At 42.5% G+C, this 27,219-nt stretch overlaps 1 protein-coding gene across 3 annotated transcripts in view; it reads left to right on the forward strand.

Moving 5' to 3' along the window:
- Window positions 1–27,219, forward strand: part of SEPTIN9 (septin 9) — a 264,354-nt gene that overhangs the window by 130,759 nt on the left and 106,376 nt on the right. For all 3 annotated transcript variants that reach the window (XM_048487830.1, XM_048487832.1, XM_048487831.1), the window contains one exon: window positions 21,375–22,031. In XM_048487830.1, coding sequence (XP_048343787.1) covers window positions 21,375–22,031 — 657 coding nt within the window. The remainder of the gene's footprint in view (window positions 1–21,374; window positions 22,032–27,219) is intronic.

Below are 27,219 nucleotides of genomic sequence, written 5' to 3' on the forward strand. Positions count from 1 at the left end.
TTGTGGGTGTCTTGCCCAACTGTTTCCTGTATGGTTATGTATTTAAGTACACGATCTTGAGACCTGTGTTGTTTGTTGATGAGCTTTCCCAAATAGTGTGCTTGTGTTCTCTTCTGTATAAGGAGAGCTTTCAAAATAAGCTCTTAGGATGTATTTGGACAGTCTTCATATCTAGATGGACTGATTTCAGCGCTGAATCTAATCAGTAGGGATTTAGGGAAGTCTTTTGAAAGACAGTCGAGGTGACTACTATTTTTTATCTGCATTGTCAATGGTATCAGATTAACCTTTTAAATAATTTTAAAGCAATTGTTTGTAATGTGTTACAAAACCATTCAGCATATGTTTCTATTACGGAAGCATTACCATTGTTAGAGATGTTACAAATGCAATGTCCACCATTTTATAAAGTGGGGCCCAGGAAATCCACCCAAGGCAAGGTTTTTCTTTTTTGGAAAAAAATGATTATGCTGATGGGCAGCACTTATTTTGAAGACTGTGTCTGTTCATTGGAACAGAACAAATTATGTTCACCATATAATTTTTAAATGCCCATTTAGTAATTATTGTGCAGTATTCAATACATTCAAAACTGCTTGAGGTTACCTTTTTGCATTATATGTTGCATTAACCAGTACTCATATACATTTTTTTAAATGGTAGAAAGATTTTTTGGATCAATTTAGAAAGAGCCTGGGGCTTCTGGCTTTAAGATTCATGCTGGTGCCAATTCAGAATGATTACATTTGTGCTAGATTGGGTCATGTGGACCCATTACCTGTTCTTGCTTTTTGCTTATGTAATGTTGTGATCTAGAAGGTGGGAATTAATCAGTGAAAGGTTGGTTCTGCTTTGTTGTAGGAAGGCATGCTTTTTGTCTTCTGTCTTTGATACCCAGGTGGCATTGCTTGAGACTGGAAGATCAGTGTTAAGAAAATGTAATGTTAGACATAGAATAAGCACACATTCTGCTTAGCAAAATAATTGGATTGTGTAAGCAGGACCCTCAAAGTTGCTTTGCATACTGTGAATTCCGGATGTTACTTCTGTGTTAGAAATCTTCAAGCAAATCACATGGGAACAGTACATACATACAGTATTTTAGTTGACTGGTGCCTTCCAAACTAGAATACTCATCTGTGCATGTGTAAGCTGTGGACCTCTCCTCCCATTAAGGGATGCCATGGAGGCACAGTGGCCAAAGACTGTTATAAGAACAAGATACTGTTCCTGACAAAATAGGTGCCTCTTAGAGAGTTTTGGAATCCACCTTGTGGGTCAAGCCTGAGCAGGAAGGCAGTTGTATGCTGAATTTTTCTCCTGGCCCTGAGAGATGGACTGTGGGGTTTGCCTAATTCCCATTGTTTCACCCTAAGGTGATTTAATCTGTTCTTCGAGCAGACCATTGCTTACCCTATCTACACCCATCCCAGCAATCAATGAGTCCAGGCATTCTCTTAGGTCCTGACGACCACAGGCTTCTGCTAGCTTATTCTTGGAACCTGGAAAAGCAATCAGTTCTTTGCCTGTGGCTTTCCTGCCAGTTTAATTCATACTGTCTCAGGATCCATATTGGGATATAAATATTGTCCATTCACAGTGCATCCCTTCCTTCTTGTGGCCCTTTCCTTTTACTCCTGGAAATGCTGGTCTTCAACGCTTCTTTCCCTGAATGCCACTTCAAGGACTATCCTGGTATGCATAGGTTATAGATCCCACTTCATCCCTATCTCCAACTACCCCAAACTAAAGTAGAGACTGCCTATTTTGGATAACATGTTTATCATGCATGACTGGGTGCATTTAAGTTTTCTACCTACAAACTGCAAGTAAGAAGTTGCCTGCTAAAAGGCCCTTGGTCTCGACCATTTCTGGCAAATGTTTATTGCTATACTAATTTGGTCTGGTATGAGCAGCAGCTGCTGCTGCTGCGTGTGTTTGGTATAGATGTAATGCGCTGGATGCTCCCTTGTTTGTGAGCTAAAAACTAAAAGCAACTCCTCCATTACCTTTGCAAGAAACAACTGAATTGAAGGTTGCTAGTTCAGGCTGTTTCTGCCTAGATAAGTGAAGAAGAAATTATTTTGTTCCATTGTTATGACACTCTGTATTTCTTTCACAAAAAAGAATATTGAGAACTACGACAGTCCGGAGCTAAGCTCCAGATTTTAGATTACCCTCAGAACAACTTTCCAGGAAGGCTGTCCTCTTTTCTCCATTATCTTCCTCTGCCCAACACTCTGAGACACACTTTGAATTTGCAGCAAAGAATGGTAGAAGACAAAATATCTCTCTTTCACCTCCCAAGCCTATAAACCTCTTGTAAAATGAAACCATGGAAAATGCATAGCAAAGGAAGGGGGAAGGAGCTGGCTTGGAAAATAGATAATGTCCCCCAAGCCATGTGTACTCCTGGCCCTCATTGTGTCTACTTACAGAAGATCAGTAAAAAAGTACTTTTGTGCATTCTAAATCCCATCCCATGCTACATCCATTTCATCAAGTTTCCTTGAAACTGCTTGTCAGTTCTGTGTTTGTATATCTAATAAGAATGGGGATAAATATCATAAAATCATTTTATTCCCCTTTGTAAAGGGGTGGGAGTTACCTCCTGGCTTACATGGAGAGTTGCCAGTGTCAGCAAACTTGGGAGGGGACAACCTTACATGGGGTCCAACACACCACCTTAACTGACCCTGCTGGGCTGTGCTTACAATTGCATTGCTAGCTGCAAGATATCAATCCCTTCTTCCTCTGCTGACCATCCACAGACATGCCAGATTACCACCTTTAAGGCCTGACCCAGTGGTTCGCCACTCCCCTGCAGTATCTTGTTTTACTATTTCCTCAGCCCAGCCAGGCTTACAGGTGCCTGGTAGCACACTTTTTCCTCTAGGGCAGTGGAGGCCATGATTCAGACATGCCCAATGGAATTATCACCCTATGGGAAGTTCTCTGACAGAGGCCCCAAAATTCAGATGCCAAGGGCAACCAGCAGCCAGACACCCTGGCCTGCTTTGCTGGGCCTGCCTGGTATATTTATCTTTCTCCTTTGGTGCAAATAGGCACCCAGAACAGACCAAGAAGAATCCAGGATGAAATTAAAGACCACGTGAGAGAAAAGGATAGGCAGCAAGAGGCTATGAGATCATTAAGCTGTGTGTCTTGACCCATACATTTGTAAGGAGAACTCAGTGGGTGGGAAAGAGGTATTCGAAGTGACATATGAAGAAGAGGAGGAGGAGGAGTTTGGATTTATGAGGAGACTCAAGGTGGCTTCCAAGCTCCTTTCCCTTCCTCTCCCCACAACAGACACCTTATGAGGTAGGTGGGGCTGAGAGAGTTCAGTGAGAACAGTGACTCCCAAGGTCACCCAGCAGGAATACAGGAGTGCAGAAACACATCTGGTTCACCAGATAAGCCTCCACCACTCAGGTGGAGGTGTGGGGAATCAAACCCAGTTCTCCAGATTAGAATCCACCTGCTCTTAACCACTGCACCACGCTGGCTCTCAATGCTGATATTCATACCAGTAATGCATGTTGATATTCATACCAGTACATTTAGAGTGGATGCCATTTACAAGCTTCAGTAGCAAAAGCTGTCCCTTGGGGTCACTCACACAGAAGCAGATTGTTTACATGCTGCTATAGCTTCTCACCTTGGAGAGCTGCTCCTGTTCAACTGGAGCATTTGCAAGTAACCAAACCATTAATGTAAGAACATAAAAAATATCCTTCTGCTTGGACCTGGCTGCATTTAGTCAGACATCCTGTCTAGCATCCTGTTTCACACAGTCGCCAATCAATTACCCTGGTGGTCATACAAACAGGGCAAGAGTCAAAGACCTGATGTTGCTTCCTAGCACAGGTATTAAGAGGCTTCCCTCTATTTTGGAGGTTCCCTGTAGTCATCATGGCTAGTAGCCATTGAAACGCCTATACACCATGGGTCAATCTGTCCCCCAAGCCATGTGTACTCCTGGCCCTCATTGTATCTACTGACAGAAGATCAGTAAAAAAAAGTACTTTTGTACATTCTAAATCCCATCCCATCCAATTCTACATCCATTTCATCGAGTTTCCCTGAATTATAGAAGTGAAATAAGAGAGGTTATCACTGTCCAGTTTCTCCACTACAAGCAGAAACGTCTGTCATCTTTCCCTTTAGTTGACTTTCTTTTCTTGAGCCAAATAGTGCCAAACCTTGTAGCTATTCACTAATTAATTTTTACATCTCAGTCTATCTGTGACTTTCCTTAGTAATATGCCCAAGTACGGAACACTGAATCTGTGTCGTACTAGGTAAGCACTAATGTTCAACGTAGTGTTTGGTGATTCTCTGTCAGCCTGATAGTCAGAGGAAGCAACTGCACATCCTTGCTTGTTAACAGGGGATGCTATGAAAAGAAGCAAGGAAGCGGTAACGTGGATTGAACTCATGACCTTCTGTACTCTCACTCACAGAACATACCACGAGGCTACTGACTGGGTAGATATTGTCATGTTTTCTTCTTTCCCATGCTGCAGAGCACAATATATTCATAAATTGGTACATGCTTCCATATAACATGTCACAATGAATGAATTTTGCTGTGCAGGCTGGGAGGTGCTTGTAAACATTCCTTGGTCCATGCTGGCATTTTTACTTAGATAACAGATGTTTTTACCCATCCTGTCACTATTTTCTCCCCCACACTTCTGGTTTTTAAATTGTTCGCAGTAAAAGAGGTTTTGATTTCCTGAAACCCAAGACCGGAAAGTCAATTTAGATTATTCGCTTTTTATGTAAGTATTGAGTACTTAAAAGTTGGGACCATTCAAAGTATTTAAAATGTTTGAAAGGATTGTGGTGAAGGCGTTTTTGGCTTTCTTCTTGGAACGCCATTTAATATTGTATCTCCATTTTGGGGGGCACAGGCTCCCTAATGCAGTTCATGCTTTAATGAGGGTACAATAACATTTGGTGGTAGGGAGAATGCGCTTTAGACTGAAGCCCATTGCACCTGTAGCCCTCTTCCTCTGCCATTCAGCATTTCTTTTGGGGGTCGTGGGGGGTCACACCATATCCAGTGCTCAGGAGCTCCAAGTGGGAGGCTTTTTTTTTGTTTGATTCCCTTTCAGCTTTTGTGTGATCGTTCAATTACTAGTGATAATCACATGCTCATCACCAGATGTGAAAGCAGATGTGCATTTCAGCAAGCTTTCCATTTTCTTTTGCCCCTCAAGATCTTCACAACAGATGGATTGATACAGAGACCCGGTAATAAACAAGGGGCCTGCAGAGTTTCACTGTATATTTTAGTCCTATAAATTTTGAGTAGAAAGGAGAGAGATGAGTAAATGCAAGATTGCCGGGAAGTTTGTGAGAAACATCACAATGCCTAAATCCATTTGTGGCAGCTCCTTTAGCATTCTTCAGTGCAGGAACATTTAGGCTATGGGGCTACTGAAGCAATGCTCATTTCCTTCACTGGGGCTGGCCAGAAGGGTTGCCCGAGGCATTTCCCCCGCATATTATTGAAACCAGGCAAATCAGATACCTTAATTGTAGTATTGTTTAATAGTTGCATTGTGTCGACACTTGGCAACTATAAGGAACAGCTGTGGAGAAAATATTTTTTATAAAACCATTTTGCTCTTGCCTCACTTTACTTATGCTTTCTTCTCAGAGAACAGCAGGGTCGTGTCAGGGAGAGATGTGGCGCGGATGCCAGCAATGGTTGTGACTTCCATAGTTGGCTTAAGTAATGGGCTTGTTGCCTTCTAAATGATTGAGGAGAGTACTGCCTTGTTTGACTTGATTCTAAGTGAATGTTTACTATACCAGCTGTAGGATCACCACAGGAACAGTTCTGTGAACATTAAGATGAGTAGGCTAAAGCAAATGTCTCCATCACAGTCCATCCTGGGTGAGCGAGGCTGTGACTCTGTTCTCCCACATCTGTCCACTTTGTTACATATTCAGGCCTGCGCAGCCTAGTTGGATCTCAGAAGCCAAACAGGGTGAACCCTGTCTAGTATTTGGATGGGAGACCTCCAAGGAATACCAGGGTTGTTATGCAGAGGCAGACAATGGCAAACATCTCTTGCTTTGAAGACCTTACCAGGTCACCTTGAGTTAGAAGTGGCTTGACAGCAAAAAAAAAAGAAAAAAATTAGCTCAGAAGGCATAATGCGCAGAGCCACTGGATTTGATAGTGGGCAGTGGAAAGAGTAGGAGAGCTGAAGAGTTCTGAATTATCCATCACGCCTTCTTTACAAATGAACCTCCCAGGTATGTGTGATTGCTGTTTTATCTGAAAGGGACTTGTGTATTTTCAGCCATGATATGTGTGAATTGAGGCTGATAATATATGCATTCATCCTTTCAGACAAAATGAAGGTCATGTATATCAGGTGGTATGCATGTAGGTTGCTATCTCCGTATATTGGGTAAACCGTAACACATTTAAAAGGCTGAGGCAGGAAATTCTTGTGGGCTGGCTGGGCCAGAGAACAAATAGACTTTGATGGGTTTTCTGATAAGGAGCCATTTTAAGCTGGGGGAAAAAACACAAGCGAACTGCAGCAGTTTTTTGAAAGGAAGGAAAACCTCAGTGTTGAGGGAGCGTCCTACTTCTTTAGCAAGGTTTGCCATTTAGGCTTTCTCCACTGGAAGGGGAAAACCACTGTATATAACAGGGGAAAAGAAGGGAGGAGAGCGACTGCCAGAGCCTGGATGGGAACATGCTGTGCATTTAAAGACAATAACGAAGTCTTTGGGCCTCAGAACCATTCCAAATATTTACATTGCTGACTCTGATATTTCAGTGGTGAGACAGGGTGCTTGCAGCTGGCTTGACAGACAGCCCACATGCCAGCCGCACTGCCTTCTCCCTTGGTCTCCCCTTCTCCTTTTCACTGCACACATGGCAGGAACTCCAAGCAATTTCCCTCTGACAGAATGCTTTCTGAAGGGTTGGCTCAAAGACAGATGATCTTTTAGTGTGGGGCTGGCAGGCAGTAATGTAGATCCAAGCCTATGTTCCGTCCTTCTGCTTGCAACCCCAACATTAGAATATTGAAGTAATTTCTTTTCTTTCACAATTTTAAAATCCTGCCCTTCTTCCAAGGAATGCATCAGTCTCTCCTCATTTTGCCTTAACATCAACCTTTTTTTTTTTGTAAGTCACCCTGTCTGTCTTGTTGGATGTTTCAATGTTGGGAAGAATGTTTGGTCTCAACTTCTGAAGTTCTATGATTAATGGCAGATGATCACTCTCCGTTTGATTGTTTGATCAAAGGAGTAAATATAGTCCATGGTTTCAGGAGAGCAAAGGCCAAAATCAATGGTGCTACATCCCCTAGTTGAGATGTACATATAGCCTCCTGAGTTAACATCAACCTGATGAGGTCGGCAAGTTTCTATGTCTCATCCTAGTTCACTACTTTAACCTGTACTACAAGCTGAGACTCTTCTTTCTTGGAAGTACCAAGGCTAAGCATGAGTGGGGATGAAATACAAGCAGTGTGGCATTCTTCAAAACTAGACACATTTTTCCCTTTGGGAACTCTTGACAGAAAAAAAATGCTTTTGTGCTTGGGTCCTTTACTACCATGGTTGGGTTTGGCTTTGCATAAATTGGGCTGGCTAGGGGCCACAGTTTTTTTGTATTAGCATGGCATACTTTGGTACTTCTTGATATCAACAAGCTGTTTGATATCAACAAGCTGTTTGCTATAACAGGAGAAAACTGGTTACTTCTGGAGGACTGAGCTTGTGGACAGGATGATTTCAAGGCTCTTTTCTACAACCCTCCAGATCAGTGGTTCTTTGATTACCCTTATCATTTTTAACACTCCCCTCCCCGCCAGTGATGCAGAATACTTTTGGTACGGTTGGATATTACTAAATGATCCTCCTGCCTCTCTTATAAACCTCGTCTCCATCAGTATAGGAAAGCCATCACTTCTGCCACATTTGGAAAATGCCTGCTGTGTTGTAATATAATAATTATAATAGCAACATGCACAAAATACACAAGGGAACATTTTGAATATAATAGTGAATTAGAGCTAAGCCAAGTGGCGCATGCCAAAGAAATGATTTGAAGGACATTCTGTGCTGCAAAGCATTCCTGATTTCTATTGTTATGTCTGTTTGCTTTAGTAATTGGCATGAACCAGTATTTTGCAAGGAATCCCCAAATCACTGATAATGCAGGGGGAACTCACTTGTGTATTTGCCCCCTTGGGCTCATGCCGGGTTGGTCATCTCGCTTCTCTTCATCTCTCTTGCACATATGATAATTACCTCTTGGTTGCTTTTCTGAGAGTTTACTGCTGTAGCTATAAGGATCACTGTCAACTGCAGAATCTAGTGGGAGGTTTTGAAAGCAGGATCTTCCTGCACAAGAAAACTCATCTGAATAAGAGAATGCCTGTAAAGTGCAATTCAAATTATCCCATCTGACAGTTGTAGCAAACTCTCTTCACTTTAGCACTTGCTGAGCGAGAGCCAGTGTGGTGTAGTGGTTAAGAGCAGTGGACACATGAAGCCTGCTCAGTGACCTTGGGGTAGTCACAGTTCTATGAGAACTCTCTCAGTTCCACCTACCTCACCAGGTCTCTATTTGCAGGAAGAGGAAGCGAAGGAGTTTGTAAGCTGCTTTGAGAAAAGCAGTTGAGAAAAGTGAGGTATAAATCCCCCCTTCTTTTTCTTCCATGACCTATTGGAAGAAGAAGATACTTTGTTTGTCAAATGTGTAAGTGAGGGTGTGTGGTTGCTTCCACACAGGCAGGGATGTGAAACTGCATCCACCACCCTCGTACCTTCGGGACCGCATTACCCCATATGTCCCAACTCAACCTCTGCGCTCAGCAGAGGCCAACTTACTGGAGGTCCCCGGCCCCTCAGTGATGCAGCTGGCCTCCACTCCACAGGGCCTTTATGGCTCTGGCGCCGGCCTGGTGGAACACTCTCCCTCCAGCTGTCCGGGCCCTGCGGGACCTTGGGGATTTCCGCAGGGCCTGTAAGACTGAGTTGTTCCACCGGGCCTTTGGAGAGACGAGCCGCTGAGGGTGCCCCTGCCCCCTCCTCTTTACCCCCATGGGCCTAATACCATCAGGACACATTATTTTTTATTAGGAGGGTTTGTAAGGACGCAGGACGATGCTTTTAGATACGACTGTTGTTTTAATTATATCTATGTTTTTAGATGATGTTTTATCTGTACACCGCCCTGAGCCCTTCGGGGATAGGGTGGTATACTAAATAATTATTATTATTATTATTATTATTATTATTATTATTATTATTATTATTATTATTATTATGAGAATGCATTCACACACCCCTTTCCACTTGCTACCAACCCCTCCACCAATCTTTCTCCTTCCCTTTTCCTCTTTTCATGCCCATGCAAAAGTTCACATGCAGGGTTGATCATACCAGGACCTCCTACAGCCCTGAAAACCCTCCTTCTCTTTCTATTCCAAGCCATACTGTAATACAGGAAAAGGTGGAATGGTACAGCGAGCTTCCCTACACCATTTTAAAAGTTGCCATAGTAACAGCAGAGGGAGTATCCACAAGCCATTCTGAAGATTCTCTTTAAACAAAGAAAAACAAATTTCCAATGTAATCCTAAGGAATTACTCAAGTCTAAGCCCATTGAAATGTATAGGCTTAGAGTGCAGTAACTTTCCTTAGGATTGCGCTATTATTTTTTCTGGATTAATGGAGAATGCCCCAGAATCTCCATGAGGCATGCTCAGATTAAGGATGTCATCATGTGGATGTTCCCCCTCCATTTGGGGACTTTCTTCTTTCCAGGTGGGGAGAAATCCTTGTGTCAAAGAAGGGAGACAGTATGAGTATAATGATTCGGTCCTGATTCATTCTTAAATGTCCTTGGTTGTGATAATGAAAGTTGTGATTACTGAATGGCCATATCCTAGGTTTCTGCAGTAATTGTATTTCCTCTAGATGCAACCAGAGAGTTGGTTTTTCAGGGTTCAGGACCTGGGAGTCAGATTTTTGAGGCTTTGGCTTCTCAGCTCTCTGATGATTCACCCAAGCATAAAATTGAATTTGTGACATTTATACCAATTGCATTACAAATGGTATTTTTTCCTGTCTGAATTCTTTTGGGTTTTCTTTTCCCAAATTTAATTTACCAAAAATCCGAGATGCAAAACTTTAAATTCAGCATTGGTAAAGTTGTAGATGTGAGGGACTCAAGAGTTTATATGACAGCAATTTATGTTCTGATGACATGTAGAATCCTACCTATTGCAGCTTATAAACAAATTAAATAACTGTCTTCCCTGGCTATGTGAAAATATTGCAAACACATGGCCATTCTTAGAATTGACAATTATGGGTATCCGTTCCATTTGCTCAAGCTGTTCCTTCTGCCCCCTCTCAATTTCTTCTTACCTGTCACTGTTTAAAGCAAATAAGACACAGAATCATATGCACAGCTGATAACACTGAGTCTACACAGAGATAATGCATGATTAAAAAGAATAGATCCTGCTTTTCTCCCCAGTGGAAACCCAGAGTACCTTACACTATCAATCTCCCTTCCTCCATTTTGTTCTCACAAGATCCGCACTGTGAGTTAGGTTGAGAAAGAATGACTGGTCTAAGGTCACTCAGAGTGGCTGACTGGGAATTTAAATCTAGATCTTCTAGATACTTTAACTGGCACTCTAGCTACTATACTACTCTGGCATGCATACTTCTGATCTTCCATATGGGCGTTTCCCCTGTGTATTCCCCTTGTACCTGCTGTTCTCTGCCCCCTTCTGCTAACAGTCTTTTTACTTTTTTTGTAATAAATAATTGATATTTTATTGTCATATTAGGAGACTTTAGCAATATATCTATTATCAATTAAAAATAGCTTAGGGTGGCAGTAGGCACAAACAGAATTGGTACTGGGTGAGGCACCAGATGTTGGCAGAGAGATGTAGAAATCTGTACTTTCCTGTCCATATGTCTCACAGATCCGCTTTGGAAACCATAATCATGCCAATGCAGGTGTGAGGAAATCCCAAGCAGAGCTGGGGAAGGCTTGCAAGGGGAATGGCTGCACGATGATGATATGTGGAATCCCCTAAAAGAACCACTGCAGTTTTCTGGAAAGAAAAGGAAAACCTGTGTGTGGTAGCAGCCACAGAGTTGTGTTAAGTTCCTAGCTCTCTACAACCACCATGAACAACTGTCATAGGATATTCTTCCTACAGTGACTCAGTAGGTGCAAAGAAAAATAAGGCAATAGGTCTGAAACTTCAAAATGAACTCAATTTATCACATAGCAGTATTTGGATTACCCATGTGCAGAAAAATCCCTGGATGCAGGACTTGGATCATAGTGCTTTCTTTAGCCTGCTTCCTGCGAATATTTTCTCTCTAATTTCTATCCCTCTTATCCCTGTGCATATACTAAGAAGTTCCTATCCATTTGATCTCCCCAGTAGTCCATTTATAGTTGTCCAACGAAAAGTATACAGACATTTCTATAACACCCCCCCCCCCATACCCACACATCTGGGTAGTCTTTCTTTGTAAAGCTGCTGTTTAGTTCACCGTGTGTTTCAAGAAAAGTGGTTTTAGTGGGAAACAAAAGGAACTGATCCTTTCCCACAATACTTCCCGACAGCAGATGCCACCGACCAGGCAATTCATGCTGCAGCAGATCCTACTTGTCACACTGACCTTTACTTTTCTGTGTATGTTGATGTGTTTCTGGGGAGGAGAAGCATGATGATTGATTGACCAGTTGATGTCTCTCACTTCCCATCCTTGCTTTCTGGAACAGAGATAAATCCACTTGCCTCCAAAGGTGGTTGCCCTTAAGGGAGAATGACATGATGGTGCATTTATTGAACCCTACTCAGTAGGGTTGTTTTATGTTTAGTGGTGCTGTGAACAACCAATCTTGGGAGCGCGTAGCTTTACAAGAGCGTCACCAAGAAAATCCGGGGGGCCTGAAAACCTGCCTCATTAGCACTCTACATTTGCACATTGTGGGTAGAGAACAGGAATGGTTCCTGTGTGAACATGGTTTTGTGTGTATTAAGGCAAAATAAAAGCAATGTAAAGAGCCAGCAAGGTGTGGTTAAGACCAGCAAAATTTGACCTGGAGAATTGGGTTCAATTCCCCACTCCTCTACATGAAGCCTGCTGGGTGACCTTGGGGTATTCACAGTTCACTCAGAGTTCTTTCAGCCCTCGCAAAGACAGGTAATGGCAAACCATTTCTAAATACTTCTTGCCTGGAGAACCCTATGGGGTTGCCATAAACCAGCGGTGACTTCATAGCATGCGTGCACGCACATGCGCGCGCGCACACACACACACACAAAAGCAATGCAAGAGAGACAGCAGAGCTGCAGGGAAGACTTCATTTCAGAGACAATTTAGGCTGTAGCAGGAGGCAAGGAATTCCCTTTACACTGGTAGAAATGGCTTTCATCATTGGGGATTATCCATGGGATCCAAGCCAATGTTTTTGACCTCTGGAGTCATTTTCAGTTGGTTGGCATAGGAGAACATTTGCATGCATGTGCCTTCAGTTATTTGTAACCTACTCCAAGGTCAGAATGGGATACATTGATTCAGTGCATTGCCCCTTCAGGATGACTCTTTGAGATCAGTTCAGAAGCGAGATGGCAAGCAGTTAAAGGCTCCTCATTCTGCATAATGGCAGAGCAGGGATTCAAACAAAACTTCCTGCCTCAAGCCCATCACTTTAAGTTTGTCCTTGGTGAGAAGTTATTCTCCATATTCCCTCATGAATGTAAAACTATCACAGATGTCACGGAAATACACTGTTGAAATGGGATGAATAAAGCATCCACCATCTCCTCCTTGTTTTGAAATCTCTGCAGGATTCTGTATGCATGTGTACTTCCTTGCAGGAAGTAACCCCCCCTTTCCATTTTTTGTTGATTTTGGGCCTATGAGTAGAACCTTCCTTTTCTATGACATCTTCTTGCTTGTCCCTTATTTACAAACTACTGGCAAATGTAACCAGTTTATCTTCTCTTATTTCATGTGATCATACAGAAAATTGTCCTGCTGCTGTGTCAGTAAAGGAAAGTCTTTAGTTTCAAGGTTTGCATGAGTCTGAAACAGAGGAAAGGAACATATCAGGTTAAGACCCAACAAACTGTTTGTAATTTAAGCAGGAAAGCCAAGCTTTTAAAGCATGCAGTCTTTTGCCTGTTCAGTGAATGGAATTACTTATCTTTATTGCCACCAGCAGGGAGAGTTCTGGTCAGATATATGCCTTCAAATCCAAATCAGGAAAGTCTTGTGGAAAACTGCATGGCCTTTGTCAGAGCTGTTCCACATACCGTAGGTCAACAGAGAATGTTTGTCAGTATCAAGGCCAGTATAACTGAATGCAAGATCTGCTGTGTTGAATTTATAATGTTTCACCATAGGGTTTTTTTAAAACAGAAATTTACAAATCCTATGTAAATAAATCCATCCCTCCCCTTCCCCAATACTTTATTTACCACTGTGGTATTCTTCCCCACTTCAGCCATCTTCCTGACTGGACAACAAGTTCTCTCAGCCAGTTTAGAGGAAACAAGATCAGGAAATATTAAATTAAAGGCTAAAGATGCATTCTCAATCTCTGTGTGTTGGGGGAGAGGGAAGCATGAGGTAGTAAAGGCACTGTGTGGCAAAAAAAGTTATATTGTACGCTGCCTGAAATGGATCGTTTGAAGTGGTTGTTGCAAATACCCTTTACCCTGTTCTTCCTTTACTTTTCCATCCATTTACCCTGTTCTTCCTTTACTTTTCCATCCACTTATTTTCTTCTTTTTATCTCTTACAAGCCTGACTACTTGTACTAATAGTCCGCTGTCTGTTCTCTTCTGTTGAGTAGAACATGATGGGAGATGGAGACAAGTGAGTTAGTAACATAGCCATCAATATTTGTATTTGTTTCTGTTTGAATAACGCTAATTTAAAAAAGAAGTAGGGCACGAATTCTTGGGAAACTTTCCTCTGGCTGTATATGTTTGCAAAGTGGATGAGAAAAGCCCTGTTGTATTAATCCACTGAGAATGGAAAGTGGGGCAGGAGCAGGAGTCAGGATAGCAAGCAGATTCCTTCAACTGGTTTCTAGTGACAAACCCAAGAGATACTCGTAATCTGTCACCCATTTCTTCTTTTGTCATGGGGGACAATTTTACAGGCTTCTATAGGGAATATCATGCTGCACTAACAAGTCCACCTAACCTGGAGGCGGTGGGATGCAGTGCCAGTGCAGCACCACTCCATCACCTCTAAGGGTGATTCCGCACTCACCAACTCAGCCTAGGTTCGACCCGTTGGGCTGAAAGCGCCGACTTATGTCGATTCCTCTGTTACTTCCCACAGCAGCCAAGGTAATCCTGCCGGAGCCGAGCTCAGAGGGTGGGATCACCTCAGCGCATCATTTGCTCCTCGTTCCTGATAGGCTGCTGCATTGCGGCGGGAATGCGAGCGTGCGTCCCTTTTTTCCCTTTTTCCATTTTGTTGCTATGAGCAGCATGTTATCTGCCCTCTGTTTATGCGCATGGCCGTCGCTTCTATACAGAAGGGCGGGGGGGAGGCCCGCTTTTTGCCAGTGCGAGTCTCCCGTTCCGTGCATGCCCAAGACTTTAGTCTGTGATTGGCTGAACGGACGAATCAAGGCGATAGAGATTCCCCATTTTACCAGCTTCGACCTGGGTTTGCCGAAAAAATTGTTCCTTCCTGGTGGAGTCGGAAGTTTAACGGCAGGACGGAGCAGAGCAGGAACAGACCCGCGTGGAACTTGCCGGATGTGGGGTGGTACCTAGGTGGAACCTAGGTCGAGTTAGTGCTTGTGGAATCGACCTATAAGGACTTTCTGATGGAGTGGGGAGCTCGTAAAAGGCCCAAACCTCCCCCTACTGCTGAAAAACCCCATAGGGCTTACAGGACTTATGCCACCAAGGATAGGGTGCCATGGTTCTGTCCCTGTAATTTGGAAGGGAGCCTACTAACATCAGAAATGCCCTGCCCCCCCCCCCATGCTGATATCTGAGTATGACGCCAGTGCACCCCTGCCACATACCCAGACTTCCAGGTTCTGCAGTGGTGGGGCTGTGGGACAAGTGGCCGCCAGGGCATCTGCCCCCTCTGCTGGGGTAAGTTCCCTGGGGAGGCCAAACGTGCCAGCACGAGTCTGCACCACTGTCTAGAGCCCTTTTGATCACCCTCCTTTGGATGGGGTTGTAAGTGTTGCATGAACGCACAGTTTTAATTTTGCTCCTCCTGATGATGGGAAAGTGAATCAGTGTGTATATAAAATGGCATCATGTCTCAGCCAGTTTATGGCAATCCAGTAGAGTTTTCAAGGCAAGAGATTCACAGAGCTGGTTTGCAGTTGCTTTCCTGCACAAAATGATTCTGTTGCAGAAAGCACCCCTGTGGGGAAGACAGGAGATGGATCCCTTTGGAGCACATTCTGTTTACTTCCCTTTCATTGGCCCTGGGCAAATGGGCTGTTTTCAAACCTTGTTTTCCTTTTTCCCCCTCTTGAGACTTCACTGCTTCCTGAAGCCTCTTTCTGTGCATTCCTTCTCTTCCCTGGACTTTTGGTGGACTTGTGGTAGCAGGAGTAAGATAACTCTAAGCAGAAGCAGAGGGAGAGAAAAACACAAGCAAAGCAACAGGAAATCTGAGATGGGAATAGTCAAGGGGCTGAGACAGCTGTAAGCTCAGAGTAATATTTGCTTCCACTAAGTTTGAGGGCTGGTTTTTGACTTAAAAGTGCTAATTCTGTGATGGACATCAGAAAATACATGTCTCATTTGTCCTAGCCAGTCCTAGAAAGATGAAATACCTGCGGGACCGCATCACCCCTTATGTCCCACATAGACCACTGCGCTCGACAACGGCAGATTTACTGGTGACCCCTGGTCCCGCGATGATACGGCTGGCCTCAACCCGGGCCAGAGCCTTTACAGCTCTGGCCCCTGCCTGGTGGAATGCTTTGCCTCCGGCGGTGCGGGCCCTGCGGGACCTTAATGAGTTCCGCAGGGCCTGCAAGATGGAGCTATTCCACCGGGCCTTTGGGGAGGCCGGCCGTGGACCTACTGCCCCCTACCGAAACTGTAATCAAAACCGTAATTGAGACTGCCATTTCCATCCTACTATGGCCGGGCCTGATTTATTTATTGATTCCATCGCAGGCCCTGCCTACTTCCTCCCTTCCTTTTTCTTTTGGCCTTCGATTGGGCGCCTGTTCAAACAACCTTGCCCCATAAATCGGGCTGTTTAATTTATAGCTTTTATTGTTGTAAACTGCTGCTTAGGTTTTAATGATTTTAGTGTTTTATGTTGTCGCCTTGCTGTTTGATTTAACAGCCATGTTGTGAGCCGCCTTGAGCCCTTTGGGGATAAGGCGGCCTATAAGTTTAATAAAATAAATAAATAAAATAAATATTTGACTGTTTCAAATATTTGACCATTCGTGAGAAGTTTTGGGCAGCCTGGAATTCTTTCATCTTGATCTGTGTGCACCTGCTGTCTATTCTCCTCTGTTGAGTAGAACATGATGCAGGAGTGTGATTTTTCTCTGTGTAGTTCCCACTTCTTATGCCCACATGACTGGGAGCCTGCTGTCATGCGGCTTGAATGAAGAAGGGACTTGTGTTTAGACATAGGTGGCTTCATGCACTTCCTGGAAAAGTTCCAAGTTGTGTGAACATGTCGCATTGGGTCTTTGGGCCCAGCACAGACAGACGGGTCATCATCATTAACAATTAACTACTACCCAAGTTTGGCTGGTTATTACAAATCAGTCAGATAAATTATTCTTCCTCCCCTCCCCTTTTCCCCTGCCCGCCTCAGCTTCTTTGCTCACTACCTCTTTAGCTCACAGACCCTCAACTTTCTCTTTCCTCTCCCCATCCTTCATCTTCCTTCTCTTAGCAGCCTATAGGTCCGCTGGGAATGATTTTTTTTACATTCCAGATCTCTTGAACTCTTGACTTTTTGGCTTCCTCATTTCTCAGGTCTGGGTTCCCGTAACCTCTGCTCCCCCATCTGGCCGGCCCTGCCTAGCCACTTCCAAGGCTCCGTGTTCCTTAGTTCCCCACTACCTGCTGGACCTCTCTTCTCATCACGTTTGGATGGGTTTTCCAATGTTGGGTTTGGATTGCAAATTCTCATTCGAATGCTTAAAAGAAATAATTGAGATTGATTTGCAAAATTTCCCCAGGCTAGATTTGTTCTTCCCTGGCTTATAAGAATATATGATACCGTTGCCTCATTACCTCATTTGTTGGAGTTCTGTGGTGCTTGTCTCACGGGGTTCTTTTTAGCATATTGCTCAGTGCTTTTGAAACCCTCATTACTCACTGTGCTGTTGTCTTCATTTGATAGCAATAAAGATCTGATGTTTTCTGAGTGGTACTTTTAACCAAGCAGACACTTAACCTCTTTCAAAAGATAATGTGTCTCATTACCTAGCAAATGCAGTATGTAAACAGACATTTATCTTAATTGGCGGTAATGCACAAAACAGGAAGGTTAAGTATAATGTTCCAAACACAGTGTGATGTCTCCAGACTGCAGAGGCTGCGCTGTGCACATACCGCTGCCAGCAGCATACCAGTGCAATGCTACAGTAATAGCTTTGTCATATCAGATGCTGTCTCACATACTTTATTTATGCATGTGGTTTTGAAACTTCCTGTTTCTTGACTTGAGGCCGCTGCGTTTTTGAAAAATAAAGATTATGGCAATAATGAAGTAGTCCAACATTAGGCATGGTGAATAATGATTTTAAGGTGGAAGCATTTTGGTGCTAATCCCACCCCCACCCCCCACCCCCCACCCCCCCAAAAAAGAAATCTGCTGAAGCAGGCATACAGAAGGTTACTTCGTTGTGCCTGGTGGCAAATGGTCCTCCATGCAATTTATTATGATCTTGAACACTTATCAGAATTGGTTTCTGATGGCACAGGTTGTGATATAGGCCAGCTTAAATGACTAGTCTCATCTGTGGTGCAAATGAAGGGTTTCATACTCCTTCATTGATTCTGCACCCTTTTATAAATTGAACACTACCTTTATGATTTGAGTACTCCCTCCTGGTATCTTACCTGGTTCCATTTATAAAACCTGCTCTAGTGTTTGTAACTGCACTGCACAAACATTAACCAATGAGAGTAAAGGGGAAGTAGAGGAGGAAGTGTCATTAAAGCTGAGATGGTTGTGTAACGTCCCTTATATTATGACTTAAGGTCCCATGAGAGATCTTTGATAGTGAGTGCTGGGAACTGTTGCTTTGCAGTCTTATTTTATGACAGAAACTATTCTGTAGCAGTTCTGTAAAGGGACAGAAACTGTTATGGTAGAATTGACTTAAATTGTGATATCCATGTACCTAAAGAGAGCTCCAACATAAGTCAGGCCCCTCCAAAATCAGTTTTCCCAACTACATGGAAATGTTTTAAGGAAGTGTTTTTATCTCAGAGCCTCTATGCTTTTATACAGTGCTGTATAAAATTGCTAAGCTATTCACACAAAGGTTCATAGAATTCCTGGAGTTTGTTTTGTTGGGGTGCATACCTTAAAAGGTAATCACAGGTAACTGTTTTTGTGGTAGAGTGGTTTTAAACCAAGGAGATTGCTTTATGTGCAATCATATCCATTTAGAATTTGATATAGGTTTGTATCTTACACACACACAAACATAATATGTGGCATAGAGAGACTGTTTTTGCTCATTTTATTTACGCAAATTTCATAGTCTATAGCAGCAATGGCAAATCTTTTCGAGACCAAGTGCCCAAATTGCAACCCAAAACCCACTTATTTATCGCAAAGTGCCAATGCGGCAATTTAACCTGAATAACCCCCTTGAGCAGGGGCCAGCCTGCTGTAGCCTCCAGCAAGTCCCACATGCACTGCTCTGCACCTCTCGAGCATCTCTGCCTCCTCTGCCCCCCCTCCCCCGGGCAGCAGGCACCAGGCCCACCAGCCAAGTCCTCCCTGCTCGCTGAGGTACATGCACATCAAGTCCAGCGGCCCAGGCCAGCCTAGGTGTGTGTGTGTTTGTGGGGGGGTGTGATTCCCCCCCACATGATGAACTATGTGCGCGTGTGTCCACAGAGAGGGCTCTGAGTGCCACCTCTGGCATGCGTGCCATAGGTTCGCCACCACTGGTCTATAGTCAGGTGTTTTGTTTCCTCCTATTTTGCTTAAACAGGATAGGAAGAGCACATTTCTATATAGTACCAACACCAAGGGGGTTTCTGAATTTCTGTGTGACAAGAGCTGCATTCAGACTATGATGGCTAAATGTTACTGATATACCTGCCACATGAAAGTGTTATTGACTCTGAATGTAGAAGAGAGCTGGATGGATTTTCTTGCTTTTCTGGTGAGGTTACCTTTAAAGGGCTTTCAAGCGCTCACAGGCTTCTCTTCTCCAGAGGGCCCACTTGTTTTGCTTTGCTTTGTTCACTTCCTTAAGAAATGTGTAAAGAAGTGGCTCTTGGTGCAATCTTTATAACATGTGAATAGTCAGATATGAATTCAAGATGTGGCAGGTGAACCATCTCACAGGAGATTTGGAGTTAGATATCTCAAATTTGCATCTTATCATGCATATATTTTAAAAATGTCTATCTTGAATTTTATTCCGGGCACTGCCCTACAATTATGTTAACAAGAAGACAAAAGAAAAACAAGATATGACAAGTGAACCACCTCACAGGAGGTTTGGAGTTAGATATCTCAGATTTGCATTCTATCATGCATATATTTCATAAACGCCTGTCTTCATTTTTTTTTCTGGTCACTGCCCTACAATTATGTTAACTATTATTATCAGCCTTTATTACAATCCAAGATCAGTGAACAGATGTAGCACTGATACATAATCTACAATGATTGTGTAAAGCTATACTCAGTACAGGTAATATAATATGTTTAAAATAATAAAATACTGGGATGTTAGAACTAAACTACAATTTTCTGCCTTTTTGAGCATGCCATATCACAGAATCTTACCACCATAAAGGTAGTTTCATTGGAGCTATTGGTGAGAAGCAAAGAAATATAAAAAGTGGTTTGTTCTGCCTGGGTATTTAAACAAAATTGTAGAAATATACTGAATTTGAAAATCTTGATAGAAACTACAGTATCAAGCACATGTTCAGTTGTTTCTATCATTACTGACAGGCATGGACAGTGACTAAAAACATAGAGATGTAGGAGTATCTTCCTTCCAATAAAGCCAATGAAACTATGCTGAAGTAAATGTTCTGTGATTTTTAGGATATTCCAGAATATACAAATAACTTAGTGGGCCAAAGTTTTTATTATATTAGCAAAGTGACTAATGAAAACAATGTAAAAAGTATGCCTAGGAGATTTTGTCTTGCAGGGAAGAATTTGTGGAGTTCTGTTGTTTTTGGAGTGACCCACACTTTTTCAGGGAGAATAAAAGTTTGGACATCTGCAGTATAGAGTGTGGAGTATCTGGCTGATAAATCAGAACCCTTTTCTCTTCTGAATGACAGGAGGGCCAGGGTCAGTGGTGAGCAACAATGTTGGCACCTACCAAGGCCATCCAGAAACTGTGAATTTCTCTGTCACTTTTTGTAACAGCAGAGTTTATGAGATTCAAAATATTTATCTATGCTCTTTCAGTCTCCTCTCATAAAGTGACCTCACAGATTCCTTGCATACTATTTGTTTGCATCACTTCTTCAAAATCCAGAAGCTTCTCTTAACTTTCCGTTTTGGGCCGAGCTTCTGCTCTTTGGCATTCTATCAATAACCCTAATAAACAGTTATTGTCTCTTTTATGACTCCAAATAAAACCTCGGAGGGATTCCACAGTATTGGAAATAGTCTTATCAGAGGGATTGTCTTGCTGACAGGGCTTGGTTGCATTGCATTGAAATGGGCTCCAAACAAATATGTGATTGGCATGGAGGATTGATGATAAAAAATAATCTGAAGAAGCATTGTAAGTGTGATACTGGAACACTTCAAAAGCAATTCAGTTTCATCACAGCTTTTAAATGTTCATTCCAAATCATCTTACAAAATATGATGGTCATCAGAGAGAATTATGATTTGGAGATTTCTAAAATCTCTTATATAAAACAAACATGTTAGACAGATAAATTTGCCTAAGTTGATTACCTCCCTGTTCACTAATGCCTCTCATACAGACTTTAGTTCTTCAGTTCAGTGGGGTATATAGTTTCAGGAAAATGATACAGTCAAAGATTGCTTTTTTGACTAGCTGACTGGCCTGTGGGACTTGAATTCCAGGGACTTGCTTGTGTCATAACCTCTCTCTCTTATTAAACATTATTATTCTTATCTTTCAGCTCTGAAGAGATCCTTTGAAGTTGAGGAAGTAGATCAGTCATCAAATTCTTCCACTCCTCAAAGACGGACACCCAATCCTCTTGTTAGGTCCACAGTATCCAGCTCTACCCAGAAATTCCAAGATCTTGGTACCAGGAATTCTGAGTCCCCTTCCAGACATGTGGAGTCTCCTGCATCAAGGTCGCCTAAATCCTCTCTGAGGAGAGTTGATCCTTCTGGACCAAAACATCCTGAGCCAGTGTCCAGAAGAACAGAAATCTCCATTGATATTTCATCTAAGCAAGTGGAGAACTCCACATCAGGAGCATCAAGATTTGGCCTCAAGAGAGCAGATGTGTCAGGGCATAAGCCTCCTGAGACTGCTACAAGAAGGACTGAGATCAATATAGGCAAACCCCAAGATCAAGTACTTCGCAGAATGGAAGTTCCCTCAAAGATCCCTGAGCCGACACAACGGAGAGTTGAAGCCAATAGTCCACCTGTGCCAGATATTGCCACCAAACGTGTGGAAATCCAGGTACCAAAATCTTCAGAGGTTCCACTGCAACCAGTTAGACAGATTGAAAATGTGGAGATTTTCCAAACCAATCAGCACCTGCCACCAGAACCAAAGCTTCAGTCAGCAATGGCTGAGATTCCACCCAAAAGCAAAGAAGGTAAGCAGAACTGCAGCTGTACATACATATATCCATGTAGCACTTTTTTTAACATAAGAATTGCTGTCACTTGCTGTTTTTCCAATAGTGAAGGTTCATGAGTACTTTTTTCACAGCTCAAAATATGGTTGTTCAGTTTTGGTGAGTTTGCAGTCTGATTTGTCCCGTGTGTATTTAATGAACTGACCATAAGTAAGTCTTTGTATTGGTTGGACTGGGGTGCATGTTCAAGTTCTCTCTGGAGTTTGGTAGAATGAATTCTATAGTATGTGCCTCACTTGTGTCACTTATGGATTTCATACGCGGAGACACTGTACTCCTTTGATTTGGGGCCAGTTTCTCTTATGACAGCCCTGTATACGTTCCCGTTTTAAATTTGGAGGTTATATTGTCTTGTGTGGTTTATGTATTGGCATGTATCAAAACACGCAGTTATCAGTAAATGAAACTCCCATGTATGGAAGGAGGGATAGTGATTATTGCAGACATCTCTTCCTCATTATGTCATTGATGATGTTCCTGCGGGTCTGATGACCCCTCCCCCCGGGTGATCAAAATGGGTGGAGTGAAGGCTACAGTAGAAGGGATAAATGGGAAAGTCAAATCTGTGGATAGTTATATAGACCCATGGACATAGCTCTAAAAAATGGTATCCGGGCCAAGCACTGAAATTGTGCCCCCTCCCCCAGCATCTGACTCCCATTTTTTTCTTTTCTGTGCTTGCTTAATAAAGGTAGCAGCTATTTGTTTTTGCAGATTGAATGGCATGCTCACTTTGGCCCTGGGAGCCTCTCTGTTCCTAGATCCTCCCCTCTTCCCTAAGGATTGGTGTCCCTACAATGCCCTTCTTTTCCCCCTTGACCTAGATCTTGTGTGACTGAGTTTGTCATATGCACTTTTTCACTGCATTTCTGCTGTAGACTTATGGGGTGCAGAGACTTTGGCCAGCAAGTACTTTGGGTGAGGGGTGTAGGTCCAATGCACATATGACAGGGCCTGAATTATAAATAGTTGCATAACTTGTGCTGGATTCAGTGATCTAGTGTTATCCTTGATTCCTCTAAAGAAATGGATTGAAGACTCATCATGAACCAGATGGTTATGCTAATTTTCATATTTTACTTTTATGTGTGCACTCTATAATTGCCAAGGCACAGTTTGTGAACCTGTTAGACATAAATTATTACTCTTTTTTTGGAATTGTTAACTTCAAAGCAGATTTGGCTTTAAAATTACTCCAGGTCCAGGAAGACTGGAGGTTGAACACAGGTGTTTGTGTTGTAGCACTTGAAATTGTGGAGAGAATTCATTTTCATTATCTGAACAATCTTTGTTGCAACCCTTTAGCGTAGGCCAGTATAATAATCTTCCTGTTGCCAACGGCGAGGGCTGAGGATGAGACGAAGATTTCCCTGAGGCCACCTACTTGAGTGCATAGCTGATTTGAGCCATTGACTTTCTTGTTGAAATGTTGAACTCATAAGCTTTATGCCACACAAGTTAAGGCCATTTGGCATCCAGTTTGAAGTGGCTACGCATGTTTATCCTACTGAATATGTAACATGGCTCTTGGTTTTCATCTTTTGTTTTAGTCACAATGGGGAAAAAGAGCATATTACCTAAACTACATTTACAAGAAAAACATGTCTTCCTCCCTACTTGCATCTCTTTCTTACATCTCTCTTGCTCTCTTTGCCATCAAGTTGTAGCTGCCTTACAGTGATCCCATAGGATTTTCAAGGCAAGAGATACTCAGAGATAGTTTTTCCACTGCCTGTCTCTTTGTCATGGTCCAGGTATTGTGTGGTGGTTTCCTATCCAAATACTGACCAAGGCCAACCTTGCTTAGCTTCCATGATCTGATGAGATCATCTACCCTTGGCCATCCAGGTCAGGGCGCTCTGCCATTACACGGAGTTAAAGAAGATGTATGTTGTGAGCTTATGTCCTGTAAGTGGCACCTAATGAATGGAGGCATGGGAATTCTCAGTATGATGACATCATATACTTTCTCTAACCAAACATTTCTGTAGAGGTGTGATCCAGTCAGCAGTCTCTTCCTTGAGCATTTGGTGATTTTTATTAGAGCTGACAAATGAGAACTCAGGTACCTGTGGCTCCTAGGCCCATACTGCACACCAGACACACCTTTGCAGCCCAAATACATGCTTTGGTCTGTTTTTGAGCTGATTATGAAATTGACCCTTCATATATATTTTTTTTCTTTTTTAACTCTGGCGTCGGGAATGCTTCACTGAAGAATGCAGTCAACCAACAAGGTTGTTAATGAGCCCATAGGCTGCATAGCATGCTATTTCTTCAGGATGCTTTGGTGTGCAGAATCATTTTACAGTGGTAAACAAATCAAACAAAAACAGACTCTCTATTTAGAAAAGCAAAGATCCTTTTCCCTCTGGCCCCTGCAACAGGAGAGTAATAATCCTGCCATAGACTGAAGCCTCTTTTCAGCTGCTTCCCCATTTTGCATTAGTTCTATCTTGTTTTCAATTAAACCTATTATGTATTAAATGTCCTGTTCTCCTCATTTCCTCAGTACCAAATCTTGTTTATTTTCCCCTTTTTGCTTCAAAGGGACCATTATTTCTTCCCACTCAGGCTTGCAGTGAGTTTTCCTATGCTTGTTCATTGATTCCTTCTTTTGTAGTTTTAGGAGTAATTCTTTCTAAGAGTATTTTGTCTTCTTCCTGGTCAATTTGTGATATTCACTGCAGTGATATAGTAATTATAGGAAGGGTTTCTGCCTATTTTCAGCTACACAAACAGCTTGCTCCTTCATTAATCCCCTGCTGTTCAGTTACCTTAAGCCTATCCAGGACTCCTTACAGAGCATATTGGGTGCCTTTATGACCCTACAGTGAGGTGGTATAAATTGTCTGTTCTTTCCAAGCACTCAGTTGCTTTCTCCTTCAGTTTGAGGCCTTCAGCACTCAGTTCTGACCACCACACCTAAAACAGGATGTTGCAGAGCTTGAGAAAGCGCAGAAAAGAGCCACCAAAACGAACAACCGCCCTATGAGGAGTCGTTTAAACACTTAGGTTTATTTAACTTAGAAAAAAGACCAGCAAGGGGAGACAATAGATAATAAATAAATAATAAATGATGCATAATACAGTTGTGCATGGTGTGGAGAGGATGAACCAGGAGAAGCTTTTCTCCCTCTCACATCATACTACAATGTGGGGTCATATGCTGAAGCTGAAGGGTGAGAGATTCAAAAAAGACAAAAGGAAGTATTTCTTCTCAACATTTGGTTAGCTTGTGGAACTCCCCACCTCAGGATGTGGGGCTGGTTACCAACTTGGAAGGCTTTAAGAGCAAAGTGTATGTGTTCATGGTCTATCCATGGCTACTCATCAAAATGGATACTAGTCCTGATGCGATGTCATGATGCAGCATTATCTGCTGTTTTAGAGGAGAATGCCTGTTATATTATGTTCTACGGGACATTGGCAGAATAGTGCTGCTCCAGTAGTAGCCTTCTTTGTGGGCTTCCTGTGTGACCAGACTGTTGGATTTGATGACACTATTCTTCTGTTATCCTTGGCAAGTGAATCAGATATTGTATATGGGATTTATTATTAGATTATTACAATAAGCATCATGTTATGGTTAGTATGATATATTTGTATCATTAATAATAACCATGATTAGTAATTGTTTATTGTTTTAGATAATATTGTATATATTGTATTTTCCCTTAGTTTTTAGAATCAATTGTAACTATTGTTCTGATTCCATTTTCATTTTTCTGTTCTCTTTATTTATATGTAGAAAAAAATGATATGGGGGAAGGGAAACCTTAGTCATCTGAGGGCAGAGATGCCAGCCGCCCTGAGCCCGGAAGGGGAAGGGTGGCATAAAGTGTAATAATTATAATGTTTCATTATATACTATCAAGAAAACATCTTTTTTTCCCCTTTAGATCTGTGTGGAAAGTAGAAACAAGGCCTCATTCAAGGTTGGTCTGTCAGGGATAATGTAAAGAACATGTTAGTTTAGAGAAGAGTCAGTCTCAATAAACAAACTTTTTCAGAAAGTTGTCATCACAGTTGCACTGTTTTCTTCTTGTTCTCTGTGCTTTGAAAATGTTACTATGTCTCAGCTGCCTTCACTGGGATTCAGGTAAACTAGCTGAATTTTAAAAAGTAACCTGCTAGATATCTGCAATTACCATAGCAGCATTACAACTAGAGCTGAGCCAAAAGATGGGGAATGTACCGTTTTATGAAAATTGTTTGTTTATTAGGCTTACTGCCCTGACCTTTCCCCCCTTCTTGTCAGGCTCAGAGCAGCTAACTTACATAGTTAAAACAATATCTGAAATGGTTCAATATCCAATTAAAGCAATAACAGTGAACAAAATAAAACATTAGATCATACATATCAATATTGTCAATGGTGGTGGCTAATGATTTAAACCAACTAGTAGGGTACTGACACAAGGATGGATACCAAGCAAATGCCAGCATCAGGGAGGGGGATAGCAGGTCCGGGACATTCCTAGAAGTGGAGCCAACTTTAATCCACTTCCATTGGGCTTCCAGCTTGGGAACACCACCATCCCCAGCTGCAGACTTGTGTGGTATAAGCCTGCTTAGGCTGTGGAGGAATTCAGGTGGCAAAAGTGTTTCCCTCCTTTCTGTGCTTCTTGAAGCCCCTTCAGAGGCACCGCCATGTTGCCTTCACTCCACCGTCCCTGGCCACATGGTGCTTCCCCTTTTCTGGATTGTCCTGCCCATTTTCTCATAGTGATGGTGGTACGTAGCCAGATCTGATTCGTTGTGTGGCATTTCAACATTACCCCCATCAAGTAGAATCTGGGATCACTCAGTGAGGAATGAAACAGAAAAAGTGACTCTGGTAACAGTGGCTATAAACTGTGAGAAGCCATTAAAAGGACTTTTGAGGATGTTTCAGCCTTCTGAAGTTGTAATTTTTAGATAAAAAGCTGTCATGGTTAACATTTTCCTTAACCTTTGTTACTATGGAACAGATTCTCCAGAGACAAAACAGCATTAATCCAAATGAAGAGATCTGGTCCACTTTGCAAAGCCCGCAGTGTAATATGAGTTACAGCCAGGGTTGAGATAAGGATCAGATGAGACTGAACTCTTCATTGGAGTCTGGAGACGGAGCCCAAGTCTAGAATTCAGCAGCAGCTGGCTG

The sequence above is a fragment of the Sphaerodactylus townsendi genome, linkage group LG03, assembly GCF_021028975.2.
Source record: "Sphaerodactylus townsendi isolate TG3544 linkage group LG03, MPM_Stown_v2.3, whole genome shotgun sequence".
Lineage (NCBI taxonomy): Eukaryota > Metazoa > Chordata > Lepidosauria > Squamata > Sphaerodactylidae > Sphaerodactylus > Sphaerodactylus townsendi.